The 14,288-nt window shown below is 39.4% G+C and overlaps 2 protein-coding genes across 3 annotated transcripts; both read right to left on the bottom strand.

Moving 5' to 3' along the window:
* Window positions 1–630: 630 nt before the first annotated feature.
* On the bottom strand, window positions 631–3,160 carry LOC136255681 (troponin I-like). Of its 2 annotated transcripts, XM_066048504.1 has the most exons (3): window positions 2,797–3,158; window positions 2,606–2,733; window positions 631–774 (listed from the first exon to the last, which is right to left on the bottom strand). In XM_066048504.1, exons 1-3 carry the CDS (start codon window positions 3,077–3,079, stop codon window positions 697–699), a joined length of 489 nt encoding a protein of 162 aa, XP_065904576.1. In that variant the 5' UTR covers window positions 3,080–3,158; the 3' UTR covers window positions 631–696. The 2 variants fall into 2 exon arrangements, with proteins under 2 accessions (XP_065904576.1, XP_065904569.1); XM_066048497.1 differs by having other exon boundaries at window positions 2,606–3,160.
* Window positions 3,161–10,544: 7,384 nt separating this feature from the next.
* On the bottom strand, window positions 10,545–12,058 carry LOC136254300 (procathepsin L-like). The gene is made up of 7 exons (XM_066047004.1): window positions 11,800–12,058; window positions 11,593–11,751; window positions 11,409–11,538; window positions 11,249–11,337; window positions 11,029–11,181; window positions 10,844–10,971; window positions 10,545–10,794 (listed from the first exon to the last, which is right to left on the bottom strand). Exons 1-7 carry the CDS (start codon window positions 12,037–12,039, stop codon window positions 10,698–10,700), a joined length of 996 nt encoding a protein of 331 aa, XP_065903076.1. The 5' UTR covers window positions 12,040–12,058; the 3' UTR covers window positions 10,545–10,697.
* Window positions 12,059–14,288: the final 2,230 nt, after the last annotated feature.

The raw sequence follows: 14,288 nt of genomic DNA, 5'->3' as shown, positions 1-14,288 counted from the left end.
ATATATATACTAGCTGTAGTACCTGCCCTATCGTGCAGGGCAGTATGTACAATGACATGGAAATTAAATGAAATTACAGTTGGTAATATACTATTATAGATACTTTATAAAAGACTAAGGAAACAATGTGGTGTAAGGATTGCATGAATGCAATAATTGTGGAGAAGTGCACTCTTATTGGAATATTTTGTGACTTAAGTTGCTCAAATTCTACCATCAACCAAACATACTATGAATTACTGTAATCTGCACTACAACGATTCTGTTATGACAAAATATAATGGCTTTATAAAATATAACAGGATGGGCACAGAGTGGGGGCTAGCATGAAATAATAATGAATGAAAACAAAAAAGTTTGAGTCATCCAGCCCAAGACAGCTCATGGAAAAACCTGCCAGCCTTTTCTTTTGTTTTGCTGCACAGGAAAAACCCAAAAATGCTCCACTCTGCTTTGTATGCATGTGTAGAAAGAGTTCAAATCATTGCTGCAAAGTCTATAAATAGCTCCCATTTTCACAACGTGCCCCACGTTGTGAAGAACAGTCTGCCACAGGACCGTGTCATTTCACTGTGTAGCTGCAGTTATCCCTCCTCCGAGCAAACCATCCAGGGTATGCATAAAGACTAAAGAATAGAAAAGATAAATAGTTTCACACATACATAAATATACAAAGCAACCATCTGATACATTTTTTTACCATAATACCTTCCTTACCACCATCCACAGGTGCTGATCCACAATATCACAAAGCAGCAGTAGCAGCAGACAAACCTAACTAAAGTGCATGTGTTTGCCTATCTAAAAACCTCACTATAGACTACATTACGTGTTTTGCAATCCCCTCTAACTAAAAGTGTCAATCTATCTGCTGAACCTACCCTAGATGGTGCCACATAAAGCATGCCGTGTGTGAAGCTTTCGTCCGTCAAATCTAATCCTACAGCCTTAAAAGTTTGGCCCTGGCTTTTGTTAATGGTCATGGCAAAGCAAAGTGCAATTGGAAATTGAAGCCGTCTAAATTCAAAAGGCAAAACCGAGTTACTCGCATGCAGGGTGAGTCAGGGTTGATGCTCCCACAGGGCCCATGTACCATGTTGGAAATCACGATCTGATGCAGCTCAGGATCAACCATTGGATCAGGGATCTCAGCACAGATGACATCATCAATCTTATCTGGAGTGATCTTGTGCTCTGGAATAAGCCATTGCAGCAAATGGCAATGTGGCAAACCGCGCTTTTGCCATTCTGTTGAGTAGAGCCAAGCCCGTGGTTTCCCAAAAATCATCTCCTTTGTGAGCATCTCTAACAATTTCTTCACCTTAAGCCTAAACACACGGGCCACTAAGTCTGGACGGTCCAGGGGTTCTTGACCTGGTAGTAGATTGTTCCTAATCTCTGGCCAATTAGGATTGGTGGTCATGGTGATAAAGAGGTCGGGGTGGCCATACTTCCTAACGTAGGTCATTGCATCCTGCTGATGCTCATGCGTGTAGCGTGGTCCACCAGTAAATGACGACGGTAGGATCACCCTACGACCAACATTCCTGGAGTCACCATCCCCATCTACCATTGCATCCCGCAAATCCTGGTAGCAATCAGCACGTAGTGCCTTTTGCTCACGCCTGAGAAACTGTAAGCGCTCAGTTTCAATCTTACAGTAGGCGTCAACCAGGAATTGCTGGAAAAGCCTTTTAGCCTTAAGCAATACAGGCACTTGCTGCCTGACCATGATGTGGTAGCGGTAATACACCATGGCTGTCAATTTCCTACCATTAGCCAATTTCAGGTTGATGTGCCATCCATCGGTGCCATAAGAAAAGAGTAAAGGATACTGTAAAGGATCATACCCCCTATGAAGTTCAGAAATGCGCTGCAAAGACCCATCCCTATAGTGTAAAACTATGTCCCTATTATTTACATTATCATTAGGCATTAACACTCCTACCTCGTCACACATCGGGCTATTGTACCTCCTAGCATGCTCTCCTACAGGCCGTTTGTTCTCATTAATCACTACCCTAATATTTGCTGGCTCATCATGCTGCTCAAATATTTCTTTAGCTACCTTAATAAGTTGAACATAGTGATTATCGTCATGCAAAAGCTCAGTAATACCCCTAACTATGTCAAGCCTTAACCCATCAACTATCCCACATCTTGTAGCTACTTCAGTTTGTTGGTTGTCGATAAAATAAATTTGGGAAAATTTAGGAGACTCACCTGTTGATGGAACTAAACTACCTATACGATGATAGACTTGACCCTGTACTCTAAAAGAAGGATTGAAGCCAGCCATAGTTATCTCGTTACAGCCAAAGCTTGTCATTTGAAATGCACTATTATACTTACGTATGCTAGCTAGAAAATGTTTACCTGCTGTGTTTGTACCTTCATACAGGTGTCTCAAGAATGACTGGGGCTGTGGAAATGCCTCTAACTGGACATTACCCTTCAAGCAACGAAGGGATTCGGTCTCCTGGGGAAATTTTAATGCGCCGCAGTGTGTGCATTCTACACTAAGTGTGCCTACATCTGTAGTGTTGAAGAAGTTGTGTGGCTGATAGCTAAGCCCCCTAAAGCTTGGGTGTGTGCTTGCACGTACCTGTTGTCTGCGTGCTGTGTTAGCCTGCTGCTCCAGAGCTCTGTAGAGTGGATCAGCTCGAGCTTGTTGATGGGAAGCTGTATCTTGTTGTTGCTCCTCCCTCCTTGTTACTGGGTCTTCACGCGCAAGTCGACGGGCAGCTGTATCACGCTTCTGTTCTTCTTCTCTGGTGGCCCGGTCCGCACGCGAAGGTCGACGGGCAGCTGCATCGTGGATCCGTTCCTGTGATCTTCTTTCTTCGTCCTGGCGGGCCACACGATGGGCTTCTGCGTCACGTTGTCGTCGTCTCTGTTGTGAGTCCAGTTCACACCTAGCACTGGATGAGGTGGTAGCTCCAGTTGAAGCCTCCTGGCGGCGCAGTATTTGTCGTTCTGCTTCTTCCCGTCTCTTCTCTGGATCCAATCTTTGGTTCTGCTTGCGTCTCTTTGCTTGAAACGCACAAAAAGTAGACGATCGTTTTCGCTTAGGCGGCATGCTCCGGCATGCTTACACAGCACATCAAATGAATTTGAATTAGAAATATCACGTGTGTACAGTTGGCAAAAACACATACAGTACAGTGAGAAAAAAGGTGTACTGAAAAGGTGCCCAAAACGAGAAAAAAAAGTTAACACCAGCTGGACTCGAACCCACAACCTCGCGCACGTAAGGCAGGCACCTAAACCATTAACCTATCTACTTCACCACATTGTTACAACAATATTTTAGTATTATAAAGACTTGTACAAATGGACTGAGATAGGTGTTTACTTGCGGTTTGCATGCGGTTTATAGAAAGAATTCAAGCGAATTTTAGTCTACACACCTGCCTTCAACGGCCCCTAGACGACTAACGATAGCTCGCTCGAACTTTTCGAAAGCATCATTGTTGAGCTCAATAATCAGCGCTTCCGTGACGCCAAAGACGCTTCTAAACGCGCAGCGGTTCGAGAGTACAATGCGTGACATCAAATGGAATGCAGACAGACAGACAGACAGACGGCTTTTCACTCTTATAATATAGATATATATATATATTAATATATTATACCACAACTGCATGGTTTCACTAGGTTTCATTGATAGTAGAGGGCACTAAAGCACTCTCTACTATCTAAAGAATGCCTGATTTCTCACGATAGTGCACCTATCAATGTATTGCCCCACTACCCCCTCCTCGGGCATATATGGGGCTATAGTGGGGATTTGACACAGCCGAATGTCAAATGCCCCATAGTAGGGAAAACCTATCGTGTCAAATCCCCACCGTTGGCCCCAGTTGCAACGCGGGATTAACTCGGGATTTGACATAGCGAAGGAAGTTACGTTACAACAAAAAATATTTGGGCACTTACTGATCTATCGTCAAATGCCCCAAAGTTAGGTTTGGGTTCAGTATAAATCCAGTTAGGACGGGGTTTGGGTTCAGCCATATTCTTTAATATACGCTAGATCACCATTTCTATATTATCTTGCATTAATTAGCGGGTATACATCTAAAATTCAGGGTTCCAGCAGCTGGTAGCGGTAGTACAGTGGTTATGGCTCTGATTCATTCCAAAACATCCCAGGATCTAGCTCAGAATTTTCACATTTTATTACTTTCGTTTTTTACAAGTTTTAAGTTAAAGTCACAAAGGGTATCAAGCATTGCATTACCAACTATTTAATACTTAAAAACGAAAGACTGCTCTATTATAGGGTCCGCAACTTGAAATTTCGACCTCTGAGAATCAAATACCAAACTACCCACAAATGCTAGGCTAGGTACCACTTAGAAAATGCCAGATTGGCGTTATTTTTCATTAACGTCTTGTCGTGCAAATCGGCGAATATGCTTACAAATTACGAGATTTTTTGCTATATCTTCAAGGACATGTCTTTTAAAGCTACAATACGCGCTCTCAACCTTTCTTACTAACCGTACTCTAAACTAAAACCACCAGTGGCTGCATTGTCTGGAGCAATTTCCAGCCGCAGCATCGCGAAAATGAAATTTAGGACTATAAAAAAGTTTTGATGTCATGCACTGGAGCACACAGTAGCGATGCCAAAGTAACCCTCCCAGGTCAAACTGGTTTGGCATGGGTCCAACTACTACCACACCAAATATGATCGAATTCCAAAATTGTTTGCCATCTGGCTGAGCTCGACGTCTGTCAAAAATTCGTCAAAAATGCCGATTTTATTCACTGACAGGAACTTTTGCTAGCCAGATGTGCTAGTTTACTACTCAAAAACTTACTAGACCCATAGCCAGAAGCTTTCATTCATAGGGTTGGCCTGGCAGCTCTTCAAGCGACCTCAAAATTCGCCAAATGCCAATATCCACGGATTTTGCCGATGTTGACCAATTTACAATGCGTTAAAGAAATCTTGCACACTAAACGTGATGCTTTGCCTCTCTATAGTCATGCTGCATCCTTGTTTAGTTATATTGGCCCATAGGGTGGCACTGGCGGCTCTCTTATCGAGGCCAAAATCCATCAAAATACCCATCTCACCATTTGTCATCAGTTTTAGGAAGTGTTACATGTCAAACATGTTGGTTTACCTCTCTACATCCTTGCTGGACCATTCAATCACCTCCGTCTGTGTAGGCAGCTTTCTCCAGTCTCTTGAAAACGCCAGAGCACGCCAATTGGGTGTAACCATCAATACCAGTTAATGCTTAGCTATTTTGTTTCATTGGTTCCACGCAAGAATGACAGGAAAACCAGCAGAAATGTAAGGCCACTCCAATTGGTAATTATGTTTCTGGTCCACCGCCCGCATCCTTTTTTGGAGAACGTGAAATTTCAGAAATACATGGGTAAAATGCCCGCATCAGCTTTTTGAAAAATCTGGATTTCGGAAACAAATATTGGGCTGCAACAACTATGCTAAATCTAACTATCTAAGTGTCATGATTTGTATTTCATCAGTGAAAATCTGCAAGAAATGGGCAAGGTGCATAGTACGGATCGATATACTCTAATAGAACAGTCAGTAAATCAAAAAATACTCTAAATGAGCAGTCACTTCATTGTTGCTTTGTTGCTGAATTCCGCCCGCCCGCACCTGAAACTGATTTTCAAAGGACCAGAAACATAATTACCAATTGGAGTGGCCTAATAGAGCGAAAATGGAGTTAGTGTAGCTCTAAATATTGTACTCTACATGTTTATACAAATGATTACCGAAATGCAAATTCCGATTATCAAAAACCACAATCGAAAATTCCATTCGTGTAGAGTTCCAAAGGGTGGATATTCAAAACTAGACTAACTCCACTTGGGTTATGCAATATTACTGCTGAATTTTCGTGGAATTAATGAAACAAAATAAGCAGTAAGTGGTGTTGATGGTTGCGCTGCGGCCCAATTGGCGTGCTCTGACATTTTCAAGAGACTGAAGAAAGGTGCCTACACAGACGAAGGTGATTGAAACGTCCAGTAAAGATGTAGAAAGGCAAACCAGCATGTTTGACATGTAAAACTTCCTAAAACTGATGACAAATGGTGAGATGGGCATTTTGATGGATTTTGGCCTCGATAACAGAGCCGCCATTGCCACCCTATGGACGAATACAACTAAACAAGGATGCAGCATGACTTAAGAGAGGCAAAGCATTACGTTTGGAGTACAAAATTTCTTTAACGCATTGTAAATGTTGATATCGCCAAAATTCATGGATATCGGCATTTGGCGGTTTTTGAGGTCGCTTGAAGAGCTGCCAGACCAATCCTATGAACGAAAGCTACTGACTATGGGTCTACCAAGCTTTTGAGAAATAAACTAGCACATTTGGCTAGCAAAAGTTCCTGTCAGTGAATAAGATCGACATTTTTGACGAATTTTTGACAGACGTCGAGCTCAGCCAGATGGCAAACAATTTTGGAATTCGATCATATTTGGTGTGGTAGTAGTTGGACCCATGCCAGACCAGTTTGACCTGGGAGGGTTACTTTGGCATCGCTACTGTGTGCTCCAGTGACATCGAAACTTTTTTAGAGTCCGAAATTTCATTTTCGCGATGCTGCGGCTGGAAATTGCTCCAGACAATGCAGCCACTAATGGTTTTAGTTTAGAGTACGGTTAGTAAGAAAGGTTGAGAGCGCGTATTGTAGCTTTAAAAGACATTTCCTTGAAGATATAGCAAAAAACCTCGTAATTGGTAAGCATATTCGCCAATTTGCACGACATGACATTAATGAAGAAAATAACGCCAATCTGGCATTTTCTAAGTGGTACCTATAGCCTAGCATTTGTGGGTAGTTTGGTAGTTGATTCTCAGAGGTCGAAATTTCACGTTGCGGACCCTATCTATTAGAGAGTTTTAAAATTGCTTTTTCATAAATCACAAATAGTTGTACTGAGAGCTAATTGATGTGTACAGACAGCTTTATTGATCAACCAGTAGCTTGTCTAACTAATGAAATCCATACAAGTGCAAATTATATTCATATGGTTATAAGTGTCATTTAGTCTGGACTATGTCGCCACTATTTAATATCTTAAACAAGATTCATAGTTGCAATGAATTCATTAGCCCATATGGTACTACTAATAATACTCTAAACGTCAAAGCCTACAGTTATTCTTTGAAGGATTGCTGTGCGCTGTAACAAAAATAAATCTAAAAATGGGTGACTGCTTTATTAGAGTAACTCTAAATAATTGTGCTCATATCAGTAGCAGTTATACACTTACAATCATTTTTTTTGCTTTGACGTATTGAGTGGTTAGATGGCTGTTTATCTAGCTAATGAAATCCCTACAATTGTAAACTATATTCACACCGCTACTGGCGACACGTCTGACACGTTTGACTTCTATAATGTGATTCATTATTAAAGGAAGTTTATTAGTCCCTATGATGTATATAGCACTGTACTAAGTGTTTCTGCTTAAAAGTAGTCTTGAAAATGCTCTGTATAGTACCAAAATCCATAATGACTGTATTCACTGACTCTAATAGAGCATTCACCAAATTCGCAAAATTGTTATGTTATGGTGAAAATAGTGCTACCCGAAAAATACAGTAAGAGGGGGTGTGTCGAAAGGCTAATACAGCACAAGGTGAAGTTGAGTGCTGTATTTGCCTTGAGACACCCCTGAGTACTGTTTTTTCATACACACAAGCAAGGTGGTGCTTTAAGTGCCATACGCCATCAGATTTAGTGTCTTCGGACTCTACGAAAGAAATACAATCTCATCCTACTGATCACAATTTGAATCGTATTAAAACAGCAGAAGATAACCTCCAATTCAGCATTCAACAAGCTAAGGCCAACTTTGAAGCAAATCTAGTCCACAATTTTGCCTTCAGTAATGACTCAAAAATATATCAGCATGTAAGAAACATCACTAAATCTGCTTCTATCCCTGCTACAGTCTTCTTTGATGACAGTTCTGCCACCCATGACATTGATAAAGCTACTTTGTTCAACAGGTACTTTTACTCTGTGTTCTGTCAGAGTACCTACTCCTTACCTCTATTTGAGGACATGCCTTCTACAAATTCTACCATTGACTCCATCAATATCACTGAAGACGAAGTCCACACTACTTTACTATCTCTTGACTCTTCAAAGGCGACTGGTATTGATGGAATTAGTCCTGCTGCCCTAAAAAACTGTACTATTGTTTTAACCAAACCTTTACACTATTTATTTTCATATGCCATTTACCATTGTTGTCTTCCTTCCGAATGGCAGATACATTGCATCACCCCTATTTTCAAAGCTGGCAACAAAAATTTTGTTACTAATTATAGACCTATATCCCTACTCTGCATTGTGTCCAAGGTACTCGAACATATTATTCATGAAAAAGTTACAAAATCTATTTCTAGTCGTATCTCTACCTCACAATTTGGATTCATGAAAGGGTGCTCAACTTTGCAACAACTTCTTATCTTCCTCAAAGATATTTATTAGCACAAAACCCAAACAGACGTAATCTATTTAGATTTTTCCAAAGCTTTTGACCGAGTTCCTCTCAATGAACTACTCTTAAAATTGTGGCAAATTGGCATTACTGGCAACCTGTGGTGGTGGTTCAAATCATATCTCTATAATAGATACCAATGTATACGACTCAATAGTTCCTACTCAACTATACTTCCAGTTTTATCAGGTGTGCCCCAGGGGAGCATCCTTGGCCCACTTTTGTTCTTAGTTTTCATTAACGATTTGTATCTATCCATTCATCACTCCAATGCTTTATCTTTTGCAGATGACACTAAATGCTACAAACTCATTTTTGAACTACTTGATTCCATCAAACTCCAGGATGACCTCAACTCCTTATTTGACTGGTCTCAAGACTCAAACCTATCTTTTAACACTAAGAAATTTATTCACCTCTCCTTTAATACAAAGTTCCCAACTTCTTACAACATTGACGATTCCTCGATAATATCTAGTAACACCCATCGTGACCTTGGTATCATTCTATCTACCAACCTGTCCTGGAGAAACCACTATCACCACATTTCATCCAAAGCTTATCGAACCCTAGGATTGCTTAGACGTACATTCAGCCATTCTATTAACACTACAACTAAAAGAACTCTGTACATAGCACTAGTAAGGTCTCAGCTCCTGTATTGTTCCCCATTGTGGCATCCCTACCTTATCCAAGATATCTCTGCTCTTGAAAGAATACAGCGCCGAGTTACCAAATACATCCTCAACGATTATGTTTCTGATTATAAAACTCGCCTTATCAAGCTCAACCTACCACCATTAATGTATATTTATGACCAGTGTGACATTCTGGTTTTCATAAAATCAATTCAAAATCCATCTGATCATTTCAACATCCAGACCTTCATCAAATTCTGTCATCATTCTACTAGGTCTTCTTCCAGTAACAAACTTGAACATGTTTTTACGTCATCTAATCAACAAAGAAACTTCTACTTCAACAGACTTCCTCGAACCTTCAACAGCTTACCAGTAATTGACCTAACTCAACCCTTTTTTACCATTAAATTTCAACTAACTAAAATCCTATGGCAGCATTTTATGAGAAACTTTGATCCAGACAACCAGCATAGTTTCCATTTTACATGTCCTTGTAGCATCTGCTCCAAACATCCCAAGCCACCTAACTTTGATACATTTAGCAGCTAATTGTAATTATACAAGTAATGATAAGTACTTAATTTAAGATATGGGATCTGGTACTTACCAGATTACCTTTAGTGCAATTGTATACAAACTCACTTTTATTGTTGTGCAATCATGTACACCTGTAACATTGCACTATAAAGCTAATAATTGAATTAATTGAAATTAATAGCTATATTGTACTTTCTGGGAGCGATTTTCTCTAGTACTCAAACTGCTGCGATTTTCAGTGATAAGGATATCAGTGAGTGTTCATATAATCTATTTCTAGTTGTAGAACAAACTAATAGGATTGGTTGGCTAGTTTTAGCGATTTACAATGTCTCGCACGTGATCAATCGTGCTGTCTTAGTGGAGTCATATTTAAAACGCTTCATGATCAGACAATCAGTAAGTGTTTATACAATCTATTTTGGTTTTATATAGCAATTTACAGTGTGTTGTTTATGTAACATTCCTTAAATAAATTCTCCGCATAGCTACATGTAACTGTACAGCACAACTGACTACTGTGTAGATCAGATCTGTGGTCGCATGTTAGTCTGAGGATTCACATACTTGTCTCTGTTTTGTTGTACACATTCATCATAATCATGATGGTCTTCTCATTTTATTTGCCCAAGTGTGCTGTATTTTCCCAATTAGCTGCATAACTGTACTGTATGACTCATACAGTACAGTTATGCAGCTGATTAGTACTGTATGGACAATATGGTATGTGGCATCGCTTTGCTCCTCCCAAGCAAAGTATATACAATATTTATGCACTGGCTTTCCTTTGATCTGAAATGTGAAAGTGGTAAATATACAGTATATACAGCTGACCGCATACACACAACACAACAGGTTAATGAAATAGATTTTCAACTGCATGCTCAAATGTACTGACAAAAGTATGCACGACCTATTCAACCAGCCTAAGAAAATATATAGTATTCAAAACAAATCAATGTAGAAACTGCAATCTAAAGTTCAGCCCAGTCCAGCGTGTTCTGCTACATGGTTGGGTAAGAGGCCTCGGTAGCAATACCACAAGTATTTTGTCCCCTCAGAACATAAATGTAACCATTGTCACCCCAACCAGTACCTTCACTGCAAGAAAATATCATGTATATCTGGAATGTTTTACTGCAATCAGTACCTGTTTTTAACAATATAGACTGGCTTATTATCGATGGTTTTATAGCCAACAATCAGCATGGAATGCATAAGGTCATCTTTTGTTTTTCCACAATTTTCTGATCCACTGTACACACCACCACCATAGTACTGTTAAAATAAAGACAGTAGTGAATAGTTGCTACATTATTTCTATCAATTATCTACCTTGAAGTTAGGGTCACTTCCATCAAAACCAGTAGCAATTGGTCCAATAGTCGCAATTGCATTGACCAAAGCATTTTCATCTCCAGACTGTACACGTACATATCCAGTGCACCTGACAACTACTTTATCTGGATCGGCTTTACATTGACTGTCCTATACCATGTTATACAGAAGCATCAATTGCATAACATACAGAGTACCAAGTTGAGCTTTTCCTTACATATCCTAGGTAAGGATAAGTTTCTTCTGATTGGATGCCTTTTTGTTTAACATAGTTGAATGCTAGATTTTCCAGCCCTCGGTCGCACCCTTTGAAACATAAAGGTAAACGTTGTGGATCCAGATTACTGCTGTACAACTAATAGCTACAGTATGCTTACCTTGATTGTAGTCTGTGTCGCAATCTATAAGATTCTGTTCACTGAGTGAAATTAGTTTCTTGTTTTTCTTAAAATGCTGTCCTTCAAGAGCTCCTGTTGCAGCAAAAGACCAGCAACTGAAACACTCACCCTAAAATTTATTTAAAATACTTATTAAATGTGTCTTCATAATGATTGCACATACCTGATTCTTGACTGGTGTTACATAACCCAAAACTCTATAGTCAATGGAAGCAGGAGGAATGGAAGCATTAGTTGGGACATACATAGGAGCATCAATATTTCCGTTAATATCCCTGTCAGACAGTCGCCTAGTATACAACTGAGCAAACTCTTTAGATCCCTACAAAATTTAACATGACAATACGCACACATAATTATAACATTGTACCAAGTCTCCAAACTGATTCATCTTCAAGGTGAACCCATGCACATCAGAATGCTTGTTATGTTCCTCAATGTAAGCTTTGTTAGCTACCCAAGTAGCATAGCGTGTGAGCTCCTCTCTTTCACTTTCATAAATCTTTCCATGGAGGGTCTTCCATTCATTCCATTCTGCACTGAATTCCCCAGCTGACACCAAAGCCACACTTACACAGAGGTAAGCAGCAAAAGTCATAGCCTTACTCATGCCACTGTAAGTATAGCAATGTAGATGAGACTGATCATGAGCTTGCAAAATGTTTCCTTTTATGCACCCTGTGTACATGCAGAGCATTACCCATACGAAGGATTCATAGTAATTGTCACCAGATCTGTGTGGTTGTAGCTATGATGTACAAGGTTTCCTTAAGTATTCATAACTGGGGTTGGTCAGGACAGACAAACAAAAATTCATGCAGTTGTTGAAGTGACCTAACTACAAGAATTCAATTCTTGCTAATAATATCATTTTCAGTACAAAATATGACTGGATCTTCAAAAAAGGGGGTCTTATAGCCTTTCCATTTGCATATACTTGGCAATCCATAACTTGACTTGTGGGTGTGGTACCAGTCGGAAATTTGGTCACCGTACACTTCTAAAAAAGCACTATTTCCGGATGTAATTTTAAGAAAATAGGTTAAACACATGATGAGTTTTGACTCATCAAACTTGGAAATTTGTAAAGACCCCTTTTTGCAGATCTGGTCACAAATATGTATGTTCATCACATGATCATTTTACAAGTATAGAGATAATGCCACAAAGGGGTTGTAAGTTACCCTTTAAGTTCATCAAAAAGTAAGAAACACTCGATTAATATTTCAACATAAAAGTGCCTTCTAACAAGTGACACAGTATTAATCACATTGCAACTTGACTACCCTTTAACACACAAATCACAACAATTTTTTTTAATTCTATCAACCTACCAAGTCTGTACTTATCTGAGTTTGGCCCAAGAAAAAAAGAATTATATGAGTATAAGGAAAAATTAGAAATTTTAAGTTGAATTAGGAATCATAGAAAAAGTAAGGAAACAGGGAAGGTCACCTACACCTGCAGACTATACTAGTGAACATTTAATCCCTACTTCAGTCTATACTCATTACTGAATTAGGGATTAAATGTTCACTAGTATAACTGCAGGTGTAGGCAACCTCTCTTGTTTCCCTACCATTTTTCTATGATCCCCAATCTAACCTAAGTTCCTAATTTTTCCTTTACTTGTTTGTTTATGTTTTATTTTGTAAAATTATTATAACTGGTGAACCAGAGCATACCACATCAGAAGAATGGATGGTGCCAGAGTTAATGTTTTCCCAGCTATCAATTATTACGGACTCAAAAGTGAAGTAGCCATTACGCTCCACTTTCAGTTATCACATTATACAGTGCTACAAATGAAGAACAGCAGGAGAAATGCCTCTGCAATCAATCCAGCCACCATGAAAAATATGGCTGATTTGTGCACCCAAACTATTAATTACTGACTTGAAAGTGGAGTGGCTATTATGCTTCATCTTCACCTACCATTAAACAGCATTACAAATGAAGATGTCACTACAATCAATCCAGTCACCTGGAAAACATGGACAATTCCCATTTACAAATGGGAAGTCATGCATCGCACTACCATGAATTGACACCTTTGACTGTCAGCAAAACTAAATGGGACACAATGGAGGACAAAGGTAAGTCCATTATGCATGCATTTTACATACTGCAGTATGCCAAAAGGCACTTCTAGGGCAAAGCAGTGTCAAACAGTGAAATAATCAAGCCTGTAGCCTTAGCTGTTGTCAAGTTATGCTTCTGTCTGAAGGCATCAAGCAGGCAGGCAGTTAGTCAGTCAGTAGAAAATTCCATTGATTTTTTTTTAATTGTAGCTACCTATTGGAAGCATTTAAATCATACTGAAGGGAATTTTGGGGGTTAGTTATACCTCACCAATACCGCCAAGGCACCAGGATGGTATTTTAAAGCTGTGTTTTTGGGTAATATTTTTGGCCAGAAGAACCCAAACCTCAATGGTCCCTAATATACAGTACTACCATACTGTAGGATTAGTTGGAGTAACCTTAGCCACATCTATGTGCAATAGCTACATACACCTACACTTTTATATGGATTCATTGATTAATTAGATTTCAAGAATAGCTACAAGTACTTTCCTTTTCACAAGAAAAGGAAATAGTACTTTCAAGAAAGAAAAAGAAACAATGTAGGAATCTGAAAGCGTAGGTATTGCAACAAGGAAGCAAAGCATGGTATAGTGAAATCATTTTAAAGATATCAAATGGTTTGGCCAAGATACAGTATCACTGTAGCTATCAGTTTTCCATGGGCTGTCATACCATAAAAGTCAACTTAAAGTTTAGCTTCCCATGCATGTATCAAGGAGTTAATTTATGTTAATTTAACAGTGCATCACAATGCTATATTCAAGGGGTAGTC

The sequence above is a fragment of the Dysidea avara genome, chromosome 1, assembly GCF_963678975.1.
Source record: "Dysidea avara chromosome 1, odDysAvar1.4, whole genome shotgun sequence".
NCBI lineage: Eukaryota > Metazoa > Porifera > Demospongiae > Dictyoceratida > Dysideidae > Dysidea > Dysidea avara.
Note: the sequence above shows the minus strand (reverse complement) of the source record. Positions and strands in the feature narration are given on the sequence as shown.

Coding starts and splice junctions, on each gene's coding strand:
- LOC136255681 (XM_066048497.1), bottom strand. CDS start 3,079: ATGCCGCCTAAGCGAAAACGATCGTCTACTTTTTGTGCGTTTCAAGCA. Junction 775..2,605: donor ACACAGCACGCAGACAACAG/GTACGTGCAAGC, acceptor CACTTTAGTTAG/GTTTGTCTGCTGCTACTGCT.
- LOC136254300 (XM_066047004.1), bottom strand. CDS start 12,039: ATGAGTAAGGCTATGACTTTTGCTGCTTACCTCTGTGTAAGTGTGGCT. Junction 11,752..11,799: donor TGAATCAGTTTGGAGACTTG/GTACAATGTTAT, acceptor TAAATTTTGTAG/GGATCTAAAGAGTTTGCTCA. Junction 11,539..11,592: donor TAACACCAGTCAAGAATCAG/GTATGTGCAATC, acceptor AATAAATTTTAG/GGTGAGTGTTTCAGTTGCTG.